Genomic DNA, 19,077 nt, shown 5'->3' with positions numbered 1-19,077 from the left:
CAGGTGGAGGGCTGGTGGCTACAGGGGAATTAGGCAGGGGAGAATAAAAACAGAAGTTAAAACATAGGTTAAAAACATCCGGAGCTACTAGGTATCGCTCTGATCCGGGCGAGGACGCTGCTCTCTCATCTGAATCACATCCCTCAGACCCTGCTTACCTCTCCGTGACCCGCGATTCCCCTTGCCCCTGCCCTTAGGCAGGGTAGGAGCGCGAGCTGCGACACTAGCCTTCTGCGCCCGTGTCCGATCCTCAGATCGAGATGGGCCAGGACCCCTTTGTTGTTCGGGCTCGTACCTGGACCTTCGCCTGTATCCCGGTCCTTCAGCAGGCCAGCCTGGTAAGCCTGAAGCACTGCCATCGTGTGCAACGAAGCCACAGCCTGACCTGCTGCCACGTATGATTTGCCATTTAAGCGGGATGCATCCTGGAGGGGCTTAGATGGCAAAAGAGGGAGATTTAAAAGGGAGATTTAAGAGAGGACGTTTCCCCCACAGGCGTGCTCTCCGCCCAAACAAGAGACGCAAAGAGTGTGTGTGTCGTCAGGTGTTAAATAACACTGACACGGATGCACACACTGTTTAAACGCCTGCTAGTGGATGCCATGACAACAATAATAGATCGCTCTTACCGTTTTGGTCGTTTCTCAGATGCACGCTTCAAACAAAGCAGTCAATGAAGATGAAGAAGATAAGTGACGGGTCCTACGGGCGCGTATTTATAGTCGCGCTGGTAGTGACGTCAGAGGCTGTCGCCGGCCAACACGTTAGCGTTTTTCAAAGTATGCTTCAGATACGGGTCACGACGAGGTGTTCCCCATAGTGTCCCCTCAGAGGACGCAGTTCGAAGTTCCCTTGACAGGGAAGCACATGATTAAGAACCCTGACATTTTGTAAAAATGCCAAAAGAATGAGCTGAAGTCACAAATTCTCTCTTGGCTAGCTTAGTATTTAACCAGACATGATGTAAACAGGAGAGCTGCAGGTAGGAGAAAAAATATGTTTAATCAAAAATAGCAATGATTTCTACTAAATCGACCAGTAAATTATCATTAGCGATTAAGATGTTCAGTGTTGCTTAGTTACTGAATCACTGGGCATGCTCTCTGTGCCATTTCTCATGCATTCGTGATTGGTTTGCACCTGGAGACTAATAAGGGACTAATTCGGGATCTGACGTGTGTTAGGATGTGATGTGCCCAAATTCCCAGAAACTATCCTGACCCGACTGCATTAGATCAGTTGAATTCGGGGAGAAGTGATTCACTATGCATTCAGTCTTTTCTGGAGTGATGTCACTTTTATAATGCTTGTGAAATCTATTAATATCACCCTGAGCCTCAGGTCTACTGGACACTGAAAGTGAATTACATGTATAATAAAAGGTTCTTTTGTCTCCAGCTGGAAGGAAGCCTGCCGTTTGTGTCATTATCGAGAAGTATGCACAAATGAAATCTGCACATAGCAGGTGAGCATGTCCTAACTGTGGGAGACAGGGGTTAGTCGTCACATTTTACTCCAGTTAATATTTCTCAAGTAGATTTATTTATATATAGACTTTTACCTTAAATTCTTGTGTAAAAAAATATATATATTCTTTCTACCCAGGGGCGTCGGACTGGGGGGGTAAAGGGTACCGAGTACCCAGGGCCCGAGGCAGGGGGGGGGGCCTTAGAAGTCAGTTTTCTATACATACATATACATGCACTAACATTTGTATAGCATTTATGTACAACTAAAAAAGTTCCTGTGCAAAACTAAACTTGTAGTTAGGCGCTGGTTTGGTATAAAAAAGTCATTTTCATGCTGTGCAGGGCCCCACACCCCTCTCGAATCAATGCAAATGGTACGACCCGCAGGTCAGGTGCTTCTGCTGCGGACCCGCGGTGATAGAATCAGTTGATGAGACAGGAGCTGGAGTGAGCCGTGAAGAGTCATGTCTCTCCTTAAGAAAGGAAAACCAGGGGCTCAAAAACGAAAAGAGAAGCAGAATAAAGAGAGAAGGGCAAATGAGGGCAAGCAGTTGCTCACAAATTTTTTTGAAAAGAGAGGTGAGCTCCAAATGCATCATCAAGCATTGACATTGTTTTAACATAAATATCTACTCCCGGTAGAATAGCATACATTTATGTTTGCATTTATGAATAATATACCAATACTTTATAGTATCACACCCTTCATAGCGAGCAAACAATGTTTCTGGTTATTACATGGCTTGGCTGAATTCCAATGTAGAATGCGGTCTGTTATTTCTTGATAACAGACCGCTGCGAAGTATAACAGACCGTTGCCATGAAAAACAGCGCGTTGCTATGGACGCGGAATGGACTATTTTCTTTGGCGGAAGCAATACAATCGTTTTTAAATCAATAAACTCCTTTTTAAATCAATAATTCGTGGCAAATTATTTATTTATTTTGTGGGTAGCCATGTAATAAGCGGGATAATGTATAGAGAGGCGGTCGTTATAGCGAATAACAACCCCGACAGGCTGAACAGGACCCCGACACAAAGCGGAGGATAATGTAATCTAACGTTATACATTATCCCTTACGTAAATAACAGGGAGTGAGAAGCAGACGGAGCTCAACACACTGCCACTCCAGGCAGCTGCCTAAACGCTTGTCTCCTCTTCTGCTGCAGTTCTCCCCACTCTCAGAGTCAGAAGTTTACATGAAAACACTGTATATTTCCCTCCATTGTCAAAATCTAACACCCGCGAAAACACAGATCGTTAGCGCCTATTTTACCGCATTGTTATGCAAATTAGCTCGCACACGCTCTTACATTAAGTACAGGATTGTTCTCAGTATAATAATGCACATCTTAATGATTGAAAAATGACTTATTTTAAAACATAATTCAAAGCCTGAATGTCTAGTTTGGCGGTTAGTTTACCCTGTGATTCTATAGTCTAGTCTGCATTTATTTTAAACAGACAAATAATCATCAATTATCTTGTACTTAGCCTACACTTTTAAAAAAAGGTATTGTGACAATAAAGGATATTTTAGCAACCATTTGAAGCCATATATTTCAGTTTCAGAGTCAGACCCTGCAGCAGCAGGCCCCTCATCATGGCTAGGTGAAAGCAGTGACAGTGAGGTGGATGTGAGTGTGACAGTGAGACAAGGTGAGCTTTTTAACACTTAGTAATTAGTAATTAAGTGTTAAGAGGAAATAAGCAAAATTAGTACATTGTTATTGTACACATTTAAACTTTAAAGTGTAATTACTAATTACAGTTTAAAGTTTACAGTTTAAAGTTTAAATGTGTACAATAACAATGTACCCATTTTGCTTATTTCCTCTTGTAGCAGAGGCAGAAATAGAAGATGAGGTTGATATTCATATAAGTGATCAGAGGGAAAGTGAAGAATGTGATGAAGGTAGTCAGGAGCAGGAGGACAGAGCTGAAGAGGAAAGAGAAGAGAATGAGAGACTTAGGGATACTGGAGAGGGATTGTCAGAGGACCCAGGATTATGGCCAACAACTCTTACTGATAAGCACAGGAAAACTATTGTTCAAATGCTAGCAAAAAACTGGACTTTAAAGACCTGATCAGCAAATTTGCGCATGCAAAGACCCGTCAATGGGCATTTACCTGACATTATTTAGTTTGTGTTTCAGACCAAAGTTTTTCTCATTTGGTATGGTCATTTTCAGAACTGCTTTACAGTATATTTGATTTAGTCCAGGTTTGGACCTGCTAGACCTTTTGTCATCTCAGTAAGTAGTACTTTCGACAATAAAACAAAAATATATTAATCAGAGTGTGGCCTATTTTGTTTACATTTTAAGTGTTTTTATGATAAAAATTCAATACCTTACCCATTGGTATCACTATGGTATTGGGGGCCCAGCAAGATGGTTTGTACCCAGGGCCCAAAATTTGGTGCTACGCCCCTGTTTCTACCAGTAATGTAATGTAGGGAGGGACAGTTTATTTTATTTCATTTCATTTCAGACATAATACTTTTCAGCAAAGATGCATTAAACTGATTAAAAGTGATAGTTAAAATTTTTACATTGTTACTATTTCAAATAAATGCAGTTCTTTTGAACTTTTTATTCATCAAATAATCCAGAATGTATAATGGTTTGCACAAAAAAAATATTAAGCAGCACAGCTGTTTCCACTGATAATAATTAAGAAATTAGAAATCCACCAAATCAGCATATGAGAATGTGACACTGAAAACTGGGTAAAAATTCTACTGAAAAATTCTACTGAAAATTCAGATTTCCATCACAGGGATAGCATTTTAAAATATATTAAAATAGAAAATTTATTTTAAATTTTATTAACATTTTACTATGTATTGTGAAATATTAATACAACTTATTATTTTTGTATGAATTAATACAGCATATGAAACGTTTCAAAAACTTTATAGCCAAAATTTAAAGATTACAACTATTATGAAACACAAAGTAAACTTGTAGATAGTAACATGAAAGTAGTAGTAAACCGTATTAAATAAGATATGAAGGAAGAAAATGTGATCTTAAAGTGTGACCCAGACCCTAAGAATGTCTCTCTCTTCACTACCTATTTGATATAATGTATATCTGTAAAATATTGAATTACTGAGATGTATTGCTTCTGACTTAAATTAATGTAATATTTACTTTCCTGAATCTTTTTTTTTCTATTCCTGATTAATTTTCATTTAGAACGAAAAACGATTTCCATTATAAGACCTGTTTGTAGACTGTGAATGTTCCCTGCTAGCTGAAATGCACTCATATGTGCCACACAATTTTAAAGCATCTCTTCAGAGCTGTTGACACAGAAAAGTTTCAATAGGTGCTTGCTAACAACTAAGAAGTACACCTGACATTTGGCTTCAACTTTTATGATAACAAATGACAGCTTTGCTATTTATGAGAAAAGGTCTGTCTCATTCATAGGGTGTATTCAGCAGGGGTTCATCTCATCTTTAGAAAATAGAAAAAATAAAATAAAATACTTTTATTCTTTGCTGTAAACTAAGAGGACTTGTTTCTCTAGCACTGCCAAAGTTTGCCAATCAAGCCGCAAAGTTTATAGAGTTTTTGGCGGTTGTGTTTTTTATTCACATTAATGAGCTCATGGGGTAATTTAGATTACAACTGTTTGCTGTCCATCTGCCCTAGACCCAGACAAAGGTTAACTATCGTAGTTAATGAGATGAGTGGAAAAATCTGACACTGTTCTGCTCAATTCATCACTGTGCCACCAGTAAACACTTTTTAATGACCTCTGATCCAGCCGTCTATTGTAAAGGTGCCATCTGGTGGACTGGCAGCACCACATATCTTGTCAAATAATAGATGAGCAGCTAAATGAATTCTGGGGGTTAGCTGGATTCGAGCATTGTACATCCTGCTACTATTATGCCTCACTGTGTCTTATAAGGGCTTTAAAGTGTTCCAAATCTTGATTTTCATGCTGCTTAGTCTGACATGATTAATTTATAATCAAAATATGACATTTCTGATGTTCTGGGGTTGGTTTTATGTCAAGTTAGTGTGTAAGAACACATTGAAAATATCAAGAATATACAGTACATGTTTTAGTTTGCACAAATCTTGACATTCTAACTTTCTGTCTGAGAACTTTCTTTACCACCTCACCAGCTGGGTTGGAAATAAAGGGAGTAGAATTTTTCTATACTTAAGTAACCTCACACATCCCAGGATCCTGTCAAAAGGGCATCATTGGATGCTGTTGAAAACCTCTTTACTGAAACACATGGTACCATTCACACCTGCAAAACACATTCTTTCCTTCTCTCACTTCACTATTGGGTCAGTCCACAGGGTGAAACTGTGATTTGGGCTCACCATAGAGAGCTTGCTTTGATGGGAAAGCACAGATTTTGCTGCATTTAGAGTGCATCTGTACCAGCTGACAGACCAAAGCTTTTTGTCCCTGCCTGTCTTGTTGTTGGCATTATAGACCAGACACTAGATAGCCTCTGGTTGTTTGATCATATTTTGATAACTGTTAAAAATCTTTTCTTTCCCATGCTATATTACTCCAAAATAAACTTCTAGCCATACACACATTTTTACAAGTTCTAAATATTACTTTCTGGCCATAAAACTGTGTGTGTGCTGCTCATTTCTTATTATTATAAACACTGAAAATAGTTGTGCTGCTTAATATTTCTGTGGAAACCATGTTTTTTTTTTTTTGTTTTTTGATTAATTTGATGCATCTTTGCTGAGTAAAAGTATTACATTTGATTATTAACTATTATGATATTGTTATTTTAAAATTAATTTTCTGTTGTAAAAATAATTTGTATAGCTGTACTTATAGATGATATGTAGATACATTGTAGTTAAATAAAATATTTAATTGGATTAGAAATTGCTCTTTGTGAGTGCATTCTCAATAAGTTTTTTTTTTTTTTGTTAATAATTCTTATATTAATAATATCAAGATATATGTCAAATATCAATAAACATATGACTGAAAAAAGTAATTGGTCAAAAGATCTACTGGACCTTGCAACAAATTCAGGGCCAATTGCACAGTGCCAGATTTTATTCACTTTTGGCTCTTCGTCCTACTGTAAGTGTTAATTTTGGACCCTGGAAGTGTGTGTATCTTAAACTCTTGTTGGTGTGAAATCAATTATCACACCATTGATGCAAGTCCAGGCCACAGTCAGAAGCTTAGAATTAAAGTCTCTTTTAAACGAAAGTCCTCAGCATTTGATATAGTGAAAAAAAAAGAGGAAAACTGTATTTTCTATGGCATTCATATAGGAATATCATGGAGATTGACAGTGAGTAACAGCACCCAGAGTCAATAACAGGCCTGCTTACTGATCTGTCATTCAAATGTCAGAGCACCAGCACCATTTAATTCAGTACAACTGATTCTAATGACTCCTGACTGCCAGGATATGACCTGAGACTGCAACATCTGTTAGGTCTGAGCATTTATTCTACTCGGAAATCCAATCTTTGTCCCTTTGTGAGTATAATGTTCAGTTCCTCTAAATGCAGTGTTGTGTTGATGGATTCAGGTGTGGAGTTCAGCACAGGTGCCATGGTATTGTTCATGACTTGATATTGAGTTTTTCTTTCTCTGCTACAGGGATGTGTCCAGAATTCCAAAAATGATCAACTGTGATTGGTCGACTCCCAAGTCAGAGGTGGAACTTAGTAAAGCCTGATTTAGCATTTTGTTGAAATATATATATATATATATATATATATATATACTGTGTATGTATATCATTACATTTATTAAATGTATTATTAAAGAAGTAGAAGAAATAAATGGTAATTAAATGCAAATAAACAAGCCTGAGCATAAAACTGTGAAATATTGTAAAGTGAAAATGTATTTACCTAAGAAAATACCAATGCTCACATTTCTTAAATATACAATATATGAAATACAATATTTTTATTATATAGTGTCTTTCGTGTGTGATTTGTGTCCTTAATAATTTTAATAATAATAATAAATGTTAATATTCATGGTTAATTTAAAAGATATTCAGTTATAGAAATTCCCTAATAATAACAATAAGAATATTAATGATGATAATAATCAGTGTCACTTCAGAAATCATTCTAATATACTGATTTGCTGCTCAAGAAGCATTTCTTTTTATTATCAATGTATCAAGGTATTAACATCTTTAAAAACATATCTTTATCTAAATCCGGTTTGATTTGATTTGATCAGTGTGACATTAGACATGTGTACCTTTTAAATTCTGTAATGCCACACTTTCTCATAACAGTGTGCAAATTGAATTCGAAAACATGGAAAAATATTATATATATAATTTTTTCTTCCCATGTCTAAAAACATGTTGAAGTATTAAAATATCTACTATTATTATTATTATAAAAAGTAATTATTATCATGATCATCAGTGATTGTGGGTTATGCTTCTTGCTACTGTGAGTCTGTGTTCCATATGCCATTGTAAAAAAAAAAAAAATTCTGGACACATCACTGCTCTGCCGTTGTTTACAAGTGTGGCTCATGCGGTCGATGTGCTATAGTAGAGCTGTCTACTCCAGTTGCCAGTTAAGAGAGGGAGACAGAAAGTGAGGAAGTCAGCTTTAAAGAAAGAGCAAGTGCTTAGTAAATGTCAAATATAAAGCATGTGTGACGAAGTCTGACCTTTGTGTTTGGTCTCAATGGAGCCTACTGTTTAATAGAGGCCTGAGAGAGCTTGTGACCATCCAGCCGGCACAGGAGTGATCTAATGTGTGCCCACTCACCACTGTGGCATCAACACGGCTGCAATTATGAAAGAGGGTTGAATCAAACACTGGTGTGTGTTTAGCTTTACCCCGTGCTGAGTGTCTGTCTTTACTGTCGTGAGTGCTCATGCTCAGATGCAGAAGTAAAAATGGAATCACTGAGTCAAGTGATCGCTCATCACAGCTGCAGTTCAAATGTCTTGTTCATTAAGTTGGAAATGTAATTGTGTTGCAGATGCGTGAATGCCACTGATGATGATGTGGTGCAATAACCTTAACACAGAGATGAGACATTCAGACCACACTGAAAATATCAGATTCAGAGTCTAATTTAAAAAGGGGATTTATTGACTTGCATTGTACTTACCTATATATATATATATAGTTTTTTAGTTTGTTTTGTTTTGTTTGTTTGTTAATGAAAATATGAAAAAATCTATTGTTTGAATATCTCTGAATCTCTGAAACTTTTCTGTGACTTTTTCTGGGGTTTTTATTTTTGGACCACCTAATTTCCCTCATTTGTTGACTGTTAACACATTTCAGAGCCGTCACACTCCTGGGGTCTGTATAAGGTAAACAGCATCTGTGCTGCTGATAAATGAGCTGTCTGTCACATGTTAGATTTTAACACCCCACCTGAACAGCATTGAGGTCTTCAGAGACCACTTGCTTCATGCCTTCGTTTCTTAGAGTGAAACCCCGGAAGAATAATGAAAGTCCTTTGGAAAACAAATATATACTTTCAGTGGGAGATACACTTCTTAATATATATATTTTTCTTTTTAACCATTAAGCTGTTTAAAGGAGTAGTTCACCCAAAAAGGAAAATTTGCTGAAAATGTACTCACCCTCAGGCCATAGAATATGTAGACGAGTTTGTTTCTTCATCCAAACAGAGAAGAATTTAAGCATTACATCAGAAATTTAGATATTTTGGAGAAATTTAGCATTACATCACTCAATATATTGTCTGTGGACCCTGCAGTGAATGGGTGCCGGCAGAATGAGAGTTCAAACTGCTGATAAAAACATCACAATAATTCACAATTAAAACACATGACTCAAGTCCATCAATCAACATTAAGTAAAGTGAAGGTCTGTTTAATTGTATGATGGAAAAAAACATCATTCATGTTTTTTTAAGTCCTCTATCCATATTGCTTTTTCCAGCGGAAAAATTCATCTTGTCTGAATCAGGAGAGAAATATGTAAAGATACCAGCACAAACAGTTCTAAACAAATCTGTTTATCTGAGAATAGGGCATGGACTTTTTCACTGGAATTAAATGTTATAATGAATTATGGACTGGTATTTTGGCCAGAAATGATAGCTTAGAAACAAAGAAACAGTAAGTTAAACGTTGAATTAAATGTGAAATTTTACAATAAAAATACTTAAATGATCTTAGAAAACATAATTTTTACAACACAGTTTATAAGTCCCATCACCATAAAGGTGCTTTGGATATGAATTGTTTTAAGAAAACTTGAATCAAAGTGGTTAAAACTTTCACCCTCCCGTGGTCCTTCAGCTGCACAGGGGTCACGGTCATATTGCAGGGTGAACAATTTTGCAACTTCCAACTTCCTGGCTGAAGGCTGCAGGTTGTTTACAATATTTTGTATCATCCATCTTCCCCTCTGTCTTCCCCTGCTGCTTCACAACTGCAATCAGTCTGTTTGTAGGTCTCCTGATAATGCTGCACTATGATACACCACTTGAAAGCATTTGAAGTGATTTTATTCTTTCATTATTATTTAAGTTGTGCATCTGTACAGTTGTGCCAGATAGTTTGCTTCAAAACACACTTCCAAGCTGTGAAATCCTCAAGAAGCAGCTATTTTTTGCATGTCACAGAATTGTACACTACCGTTTAAAGGTTTTGGGTCAATAAGATGTTTTTGAAAGAAATCTCTTATGCTCACCCAGACTGTATTTATTAGATAAAAAGATACAGTAAAAAAAAATATATATATATATATATATTTATATAATATATATATTGTTTTAATAGATTTTATTTTATTTATTTCTGTGATGCAAAGCTGAATATCATTATCTTCAGTGTCACTTGATCCATTAGAAATCATTTTAATATGCTGATTTGGTGCTCAAGAAACCTTTCTTATTATTATCCATGTTGAAAACCATTGTGCTCCTTAATATTTCTGTGGAAACCTTTTATTTCCTTTTCTTTTTGATTAACTGAATTAATATACTTTATTTGAAATATAAATCTTTTATAACATAAAAAAATGTTATCACTTTTGATCAATTTAATGTATCATTCCAAAGTAAAACTATTAAATTGTTATGGAAAACCTGAAAAATATGATGGAATTTTCTGATTGATTTTCAGGCCTAAAAATGTAACTTTGATTGTTAACTGTTAATTTTTTTTTTTTTTTTTTTTTTTTTAGTATTATGAATTTAGTAAGTAAAGTGTTGGTTAGAAATTGCTCTTTGGGAGTGTATTCTTACTCAAAATATTTGTAATTATTTTTATATCAGTATACGTGTCAGGCATTAATAAACATATGAATGGAAAAGTTATGGGAAAAAATCATTAAAATTCATTGGTCGAAAGATATTGTAATCAGCAGCCAACTGCAGTTTTATTCAAAAGAGCAAAACCAAAGCCATTTTTGTTTTCTTTTAGTTTATTGTTTAGAACTTTTTTTGTTTGTTTGTTTGTTTGGATTTTTTGTCCAGCATCATCTTGGGGATTTAGCTCTGGCCCTGCAGAATTGCCTCTAGCTTTATATCCACATCTGCTATTACATCCCCATTTAAAGGCAAATCTCTTGCTCTAGCGATGACTCATGTTGGTTCCTCAAAGGAACAGGTTTCCACTTTGCTGTCCAAATGAACTGCTGTTACGTCCAGCTTTACAAGTTGCACTATTTGGCATAGGGAACATGCTACTGCAGCTGAATGAAACATTTGGCAAAGAGTAATGCTCAGTCAGCCAATTGATAATCAGCAAGCATTTGTCATCTAAACTTCCTTTCAATCCAGTGCTCATTTTTTTCAACATCAATGTAAATCTGTTTGAAGTTGCTTCACAGCCAAACATTTCTACTGTCATTGTCCTTGACTCTGTGAAAGCGAAATTCTCAGCGAACGTCCAAACATTCATTCACTTTTATCACAGCTCAAGAACACTCCAAATCTTATTGAATAAGTAAAAAAAATAAAATCACATCTGGACATCTCAAAGCTCTCATCCGAAAAGAAAAAAAATCCTAACCAGAAGTGACGTGTGAAATTTAAATGCTTTGAAACAATCAGTGTAACAATCAGTTGTATTTCGAACACAAGATTGTAATCCTTCACTGAGGAAGGACAGCGAAGCTCGTCTACAGGGTGAACTATGAATTGCCTCACTGCCTTTTGTTGCCTGACAGGAGCCATATTTAATCAGCCACATGTACCACCTTATTAGCCTGAATTAAAAAGCGGCCCACGTTGGCCCACACTGTCTCCCATTGAAAATTCAGCAAATCGGTGAATAATTAAATGAGTATGTGCTGGAACATTGGGTGTTAATAGATGGACAGACTGAGAGTCTATAACATTCAGCAAGCTCGAATAAAAGAGTTGTTCCTGTGCTGGTGTGATAAGCTCAGACCTCCCTAATGGGCACATGAACGTCTCCGCTTTTCTTCCTACTCCAGTCGCCACAGAAACACATTAATGAATTATTCACTAGTGAGTACAGGGACAAATAAGCATTGAGGGAAGTTTAGTATGTTTTTTATTATTATTATTTGTATAGAAAGAGATTTACGGGATATAGGTGTCTGTAAGAAAGAAAAGGAATGGGACCTTGACTTCTCTGGCATTCAGTGCTGATGGAGTGAACATTTTTTGCAGGTTCACACCAGTAGCTTTACACAGCAGTGATGCTTTTGCAGCTGCTGATTCTGCAGAAATGTAACTACTTGCAGTCAGATTTTTTTGTGTGATATGGATGCAAAGGCAATCTTCTATCTACTGGATGCATGCTTAAACTCAGTGTTTGGAAAAATGGAGTTTATAAGAACGGCGTCAGGTAACGACGTTATTTTTTCAGTAACGGGGTAATCTAACTAATTACTTTTCCCGTCGCTACAACGCCGTTAACATTACTGAACGTTAAATGCGGTGCGTTACTATGCATTGATTTAATAAACTATGCAATCCGAACACACCCCTGGCTCACACAGCGAGTGAGCAGGTGGGTTAATAACGAGATAAGCGATTATGATTGGCTAAGGCAGAGTCATGTGTTTCATGCTAGCCAATCAGAGCCAGTGTTTTTACACACATGCCGGCACACTCGCCAGCGGCGCCAAACACACACACACACGCAACAGCTACACAGAGATTCGGTGCCTTGCTCAAGGGCACCTAAGTGGTGGTATTGAAGGTGGAGAGAGAACTGTACATGCACTCCCCCCACCTACAATTCCTGCCGGCCTGAGACTCGAACTCACAACCCTTTGATTGCGAGTCCGACTCACTAACCATTAGGCCACAACTTCCCCTTTTGTGTATTTAAGGATGCAATAATAGTAATAATCAATAACAATAATAGTTAACAACTTCTGATTTATAAAAAAGGGAAGTTCACCAAAAACTATTTTATGCTCCACAGAAGAAAGCCAGGCATACAGGTTTGAAACAACAAAAGGGGAATAAATTGTGGAAGAATTTTCATTTTATATATTTTTGTTCATTGTTAAAAGTGTGTATTTAAGGATTCATTCAGTAATATAATTAAACACGTCTAATTTATATAAAGCATGGCTGCTTTTTGAATGGCTATAAATGGAAAAACATGCAGAATGTTATAGATCCTAGTGATGCTAACCTGTTCCTGGTGATCCAAAAAATCTTTTTTTACAGTGTAGTCTCTCTCTCTTTCTCCGTTTCTTTGTTTCCATCTGTCTTGAGATGACATCATCTTCTAATATCTTTCCAGTCCTTTGTCACATTGTTCCTCTCCATCACATTCTGTTTTTTCCTTCCTTAGATCTTTTATTCTCTGTCTTCTGCTCTACTTCTTCTTTGCATACAGTTGTGTGTTATGCACGATATCAGAGCAGAGAGCGCTGACATTGTTTAGCTTTCTGATTTAAAGCACATGTGTCACAATAAATGTCTAGGGATAAATCTAGTCTCAGTCATTATTAATGCCAATGTGTTTGTGTCTGTCACTCTGTGTTTGTGGTTTAGCATATAGCCAGTAGCAGAGCAAAAAAATATATCAGAAATAGAAAGTGCATATGAACAAGCCCTGCTGAACTTCCAAGCTAATTTAAAGCTGGTTTAGGTAGTAGACTAAAATGGTATTTCTGCTAAACTTGGTTGAGCAGAGGAATTTTGCTGTTTATACTAGTTACCTAATATTGTCTTAAATACAATTTTTTTTTACCTGTTTTCTTTAACCATGAATTTCTGATTTTTGTCTGTAGAATCACAGATGACACAAAAGCTAGCATCCAAAACACTGCATACTTGTCATCGGGGATTATATGCAAGAATGCAGTGTAGCAAATGTTATTTTTAATTTTACTTGGAGATGTAGAGAAAATGTGAGAAACGGGAGCTGGCATATTATCACCCACACATTAAACCCTGCCACAGATTGTCTAATAACTGTCCACAGCCAAGCTCTGGATATATTTGAGCTAAACATAAGCTTACCTCAAACTTGTGTTTGATTTTGAGTGATCTCTCACTTTATCCCTCAGCTCAGCTATCACCCAAAATATCCCCCTTACCTGAAAAATGCACTACTCTCATCTTAGAGAGAAATGACACTATATTTTTGTCTCTTCCACTCAGATAAGTGGGGATTCAGTGTGCCTCTGTTACAAGATGGGTGGGGGTCAAACCATGAGAACTGCTGGAAAGGGAAGATGTTGGCAAGTTGGCTTTGAAATAATTCTAAGGCACCACATGCTCTCCATTCCCCTACAGACAACTGCTGTTACATACAGACCACTCACCAACGTTATGGCATGAACTAGCGAAAGCCCTGAATGGTGCACTCCACTCAGATTTTTGAAAAGAGTTGGCTTGTATGATTGAATTGTTGTTTTCCTCATGTTTGGTGGTTTCCTCCAAAGTGTTTTTTGATGATACAGGTCATTTCTCAGATATTTCTTTGAGTATATGAGACTGCTGAAGACTGGACACAGTGCAGAATTGCAATGCAGTAAGTCATTTTGTGTCAGCGAAAGCTTTGCTTTTGTGAATTTCATGGTGGTTTAATGCTGTTCAGGTTCAGATATTGGATAAAAAGGACCTTGACTGCAGAGTTCAGAAGCAGAACTGTTGAAACTTACTTTCAGCCTGTTCTCTAATCTGTTTTACAGGAAGCTATTGGAACGCGGCATCATTTAACACGCCATCCTCGTACCTGCACTTCTCCACTTTTCAAGGAGAAACAAGTGCTGATATCTCCTTTTACTTCAAGACCTCCGCTCCCTATGGCGTGTTCCTGGAAAACCTTGGAAACACGGATTTCATCCGTCTGGAGTTGAAATGTAAGAGCCTGGCTCATGTTGTCTTTGTTTCTTCCTTTTTTTTATCCTTTTCTCTGTGTCTGTCTGTCTGTCCTGCTTCTCTCTGAATCCCATGGTTGTGCAATTACTGCTGTGTAGTGTGAAATTGGAAAAAAAGGAAGTTCTGAGCATGCACTTTAGAAATCTATCAGTACATCACTTGCTCACCAATGGATCCTCTTCAGTGAATGGGTGCCATCAGAATGAGAGTTCAAACAGCTGATAAAAGCATCACAATAATCCACAAATAATCCACACAACTCCAGTCCATCAATTGATATCTTGTGAAGTGAAACGTTGTGTGTTTGTCATAAACAAATCATTAAAAAATCATTAAAGCATTTTAACTTTAAACCGCAGAATATCCGAATAAGAAATGATGAAATGACAAAGAAAAGTCTGTTTGCAGCACTGATTGTAATACATTCGCCTCATATGTTCTGCTGATTGTTCTCTGCTGAATACAAATGGAAGCTTAAGAAAAACAAAACACAGGCGAATTAAAACATTCTGCATAATTGCTTATAAATGTCTGTTTACTGACATTTTACAGCCTATTTCCCGCAAAAATGCCTAGATTATACTTGACGCAGCATAACTGAGGATTTAATTTTTTTCGTTGTGTAAAAAAAGAAGCAAAAGAGGCAAATCTCTATCATGCAGATTGCGTTTTCACCCTATAATCCGAACTGGCTGCTCCTTCACACTGTTTACTGCACAATAGGCAATACAGAGCGCAAAAATACACCATTGCGGATAAATCTTGTGTTAAATGTGGTGTTTCATGTTTCCTGAAGTGGCTCATTGTTGAAGAACGATTATTCGCTCTGTAATGTATTGTCTGTGTAAATCTTTGAATGCTGTTTTTATGTGCTTTGTCTCCCATTTCTGTACCAGTCGATTGTTAAAGAGACTGAAGGCCAGAGGAGAAAAGAACAAATTCAGCATTTACAATAGCTAATGGTTTTTATGCATACACAAACATTTTACAAACTTTAATCATTTCTTTTACACCTTAATACTTTTGCTCATATGTCTTCTCTGAGGTGTTCATCAGATAAAAAAATGAATGTGTCGCTCTGATTAACTAATTGCTCTGTCAGTGTCATGACACACATCTATTGTCTCATCCAAAACAAATGAAATTATATTATAATTAATAATCAGTAAGCACAAATTTGGTAACTATTAAAGATATGAGCTAAAACAATAGTTAGTACTGACAAATAAGACCTTTATTTTGTAGATTATTTAGAATAATAACAATAATCTATTCTATGTACTTTTGCTTATTTTACTTTTTTATATTACATTATAATATAACATTAATTGACTTTGAAATATTCTAGTATTTTCCTGTCATATTCAGTGTTTTGTTCTTGTTTTGACTTCACATTTATTTTTTTAATATATTTTACTAGATAAGATTAGATTTAATTATTTAAACTATCTTTATATAACTATAGACTTTATACTGGTATTAGTTTAATAGTTAATTTATATTATATTATATATTATTATATGTTGTAATATATTATATTATAAACTTATAATACTGTATAATTCTAAACTTATAATTCTTTAAACATTATTATATTGTATACGGTAAAGATTTTGAAATATTCTATTATATTCTATAATATATATTTAGATTATATATATATATATATATATATTTATATATATATATATACATATAACTTTAGATTTTCAAATAATGTGGTATTCATAAATAGAAAGTTAATATAAAGATAGTGGAGTGCCTCATAGTTGTGTTCTATGTGCATCTCTGGTTCATAAATTTATCCAGATTATCCTTATGTGATGAGCATTTAGGAATACTGTGTTCTGGGTAGCAGGAAATAATTTCTTCAGTTTTTACACCCTCACACACAGACACACACACACACACACACACACACACACACAATCCTGAGCCAGGAGTGTGTTCCCCAGCTGTCTCCCCAGTCATTGGTGTATCTCTCAAGGGCTCTGAAGACACACACGGAGGGAAGGAATGCTGCTTAGTGGCTCCATTTGTCAAATTCACACGTCCTGCAGCCTCTCTGTCCTCATCTCAGGGGCACGAGGGAACGTGAGGGTTACGGTGAGGCAGAGGATGTCACATTCCCTGCTCTCTCATTTACACACATTCCAGAATCCATACATAACCCATTATTTTTACACCCTACTGCTTTACCCTTCCATTGGACTGTGAGTAGAAGCAAATCTTGTTCTCTTTCCTCCATTTTAAATAAAAATAGAAAAAAAAGCTTCAGGTGAGACCGTCCAGAGAGAGCAGCGACTCGCTTAGTGCTTTCTCAGAGGCTGGTGACAGCAAAACATCAATCACTTGATGGAGGAGTGCAGGGACAGAGACGGCCAACCAGGCATTATGCATATAGCACATGTAAAAGTCTGCAGGCCTGTCCATGGAAAGGACCGCACTGAGTGTTTGTGCTGCAAGCAGGGCATGGATGCATACAAAGTGACCCTGAATGAGCCTGGCATGATCGAAATATGGAGGAAACAGAAAAGCATTAGCGCTTATTGCTGCTTGCTTTGCCCCAGCAGTGCCACGGCCCTCCAGAGAGTAGAAGGTTATTGGCATTTGAGATCACTGAGGATCTCGATATGACAGATGTGCTGCCTTTCCATATTCAGCTCTCATCCAGGGGCTTTACTCAACTCAAGAGGAACTGGCTGGTGTGTAGGAAAGAAAAATTACATTTAAGATCACATAAATATTTCATTATTTCTCCTAGAAAGCAGTGAGATTCAGTGGAGACTTTTGCTCAATCTCCAGATCCTCAGATTCACAACCTGGGCAGTTTGCTATCAAATGCCAGAAAATGAACTCAACCATTTCTCTTCTAATTCCTCTGATATCAAATTATCTGAGCTAGGCTAAGTATTAGTTTTATATAATGAAGTAAGGTGTTTTTTTTTTTTTCTTATGCTCACAAAGGCTGCTCTATTCATTGCTCTAGTCATTAGAGTCACATGATCCTTTATAAATCATTTTAATATGCTATTTGATGCTCAAAAACTATTTCTTATTATTAACATTGAAAAAAGTTGTGCTGCTTCATATGTTTGTGGAAACTGTGATACTTTTTTCAGTATTACACATTTATTTCTTTCTGTAACATTATAAATGTATTTTCTGTCACTTTTGACTAATTTAATGCATCTTTGGTGAACAAAGGTATTCATTTCTTAAAAATAAATGAATAAATAAAAATATCTTACTGACCAAAGAAGTAGTCCACCCCAAAGTCAATATTGTTATCCCAGGCCATTGAAAAAAAGAAAGAAAGAAAGAAAGAAATTGCAATACACTTTGGTCCTAGTAGTGGTACAGAAATTACACACTTTACCATTTTTCTGATGTTTTATAGAGAATAGAGAGAGCAGAATTGATCTAAAGAGTTGAGGAAGACACATTAAAAACCTCATTATCCTGTCTCATGAATATTAATTAGGTGAAGTAACATTCACACAGTAGTTTTAAATAATTGAAGCCAAGTGGGTTCTAGCTATTTTAGGGGATGAGCTCTCGCATTAAAACAACTATGCTAAGTGCAATGATCAAAGACATCAATCTAGCATGTTTACTTTTTTAAACAATTAAAAAGATCACAGATGGATTTACTACTTACCATTTGCGTGTTCATTCAGGCTACTGCCATTCAGTCGTAAAGCCATTGTTTTACATATGCGGACTACTGTTTTCCTACTTTGCACCGAAGCCAAGCAAAACAAAGCTGTTAGAATACAATGATTATCTCCCAAAACGTTGGGAGCGGTCAAACTTAGAAAGTTACAATGATTCCTACATCCATGAGAGCAGACAGTGAAGTAAAGAGAGCAAAAACACAGTTCAAGAGTGCATGTGTACTGTTGTGTGTGTATCAGTGTCTGAGTCTAAGCTTCTGTGTCTAAGCTTGTCGACCCCACTGGTAGGTCATCTACAGCGGCACCCACCGTAAACACTCCAGAGCTTTTCTCTAAAGCTGGATATTCACCTTCTGCATGAATCCTTCCTGAAAAGAAGAGTAATCAGGCCTGGCTGCAGGCCTGTGTGTGAGATTAAGAGTGTGTTCGGGCAAGTTTGTGTGTGTGTGTGTGTGTGTGTGTGTGTGTGTGTGTGTGTGTGTGTGTGTGTGTGTGTGTGTGTGTGTGTGTGTGTGTGTGTGTGTGTGTGTGTGTGTGTGTGTGTGTGTGTGTGTGTGTAGGCAGAGAAGCAGATTGTGAAATTGAAGCTCTGCACCTTTTTTTTTTTAGCCTTCCAT

At 36.6% G+C, this 19,077-nt stretch overlaps 1 protein-coding gene across 1 annotated transcript in view; it reads left to right on the top strand.

Annotated features, from left to right (window-relative positions):
• Nucleotides 1-19,077, top strand: part of LOC132123913 (contactin-associated protein-like 2) — a 394,838-nt gene that overhangs the window by 329,899 nt on the left and 45,862 nt on the right. Inside the window, exon 16 of the mRNA XM_059534600.1 lies at nucleotides 14,594-14,764. Within this exon, the coding sequence (XP_059390583.1) occupies nucleotides 14,594-14,764 (171 nt within the window). The remainder of the gene's footprint in view (nucleotides 1-14,593; nucleotides 14,765-19,077) is intronic.

This window comes from Carassius carassius, chromosome 42 (assembly GCF_963082965.1).
Source record: "Carassius carassius chromosome 42, fCarCar2.1, whole genome shotgun sequence".
Lineage (NCBI taxonomy): Eukaryota > Metazoa > Chordata > Actinopteri > Cypriniformes > Cyprinidae > Carassius > Carassius carassius.
The sequence above is the reverse complement of the archived record's forward strand: the minus strand, read 5'-3'. Positions and strand labels throughout refer to the sequence as shown.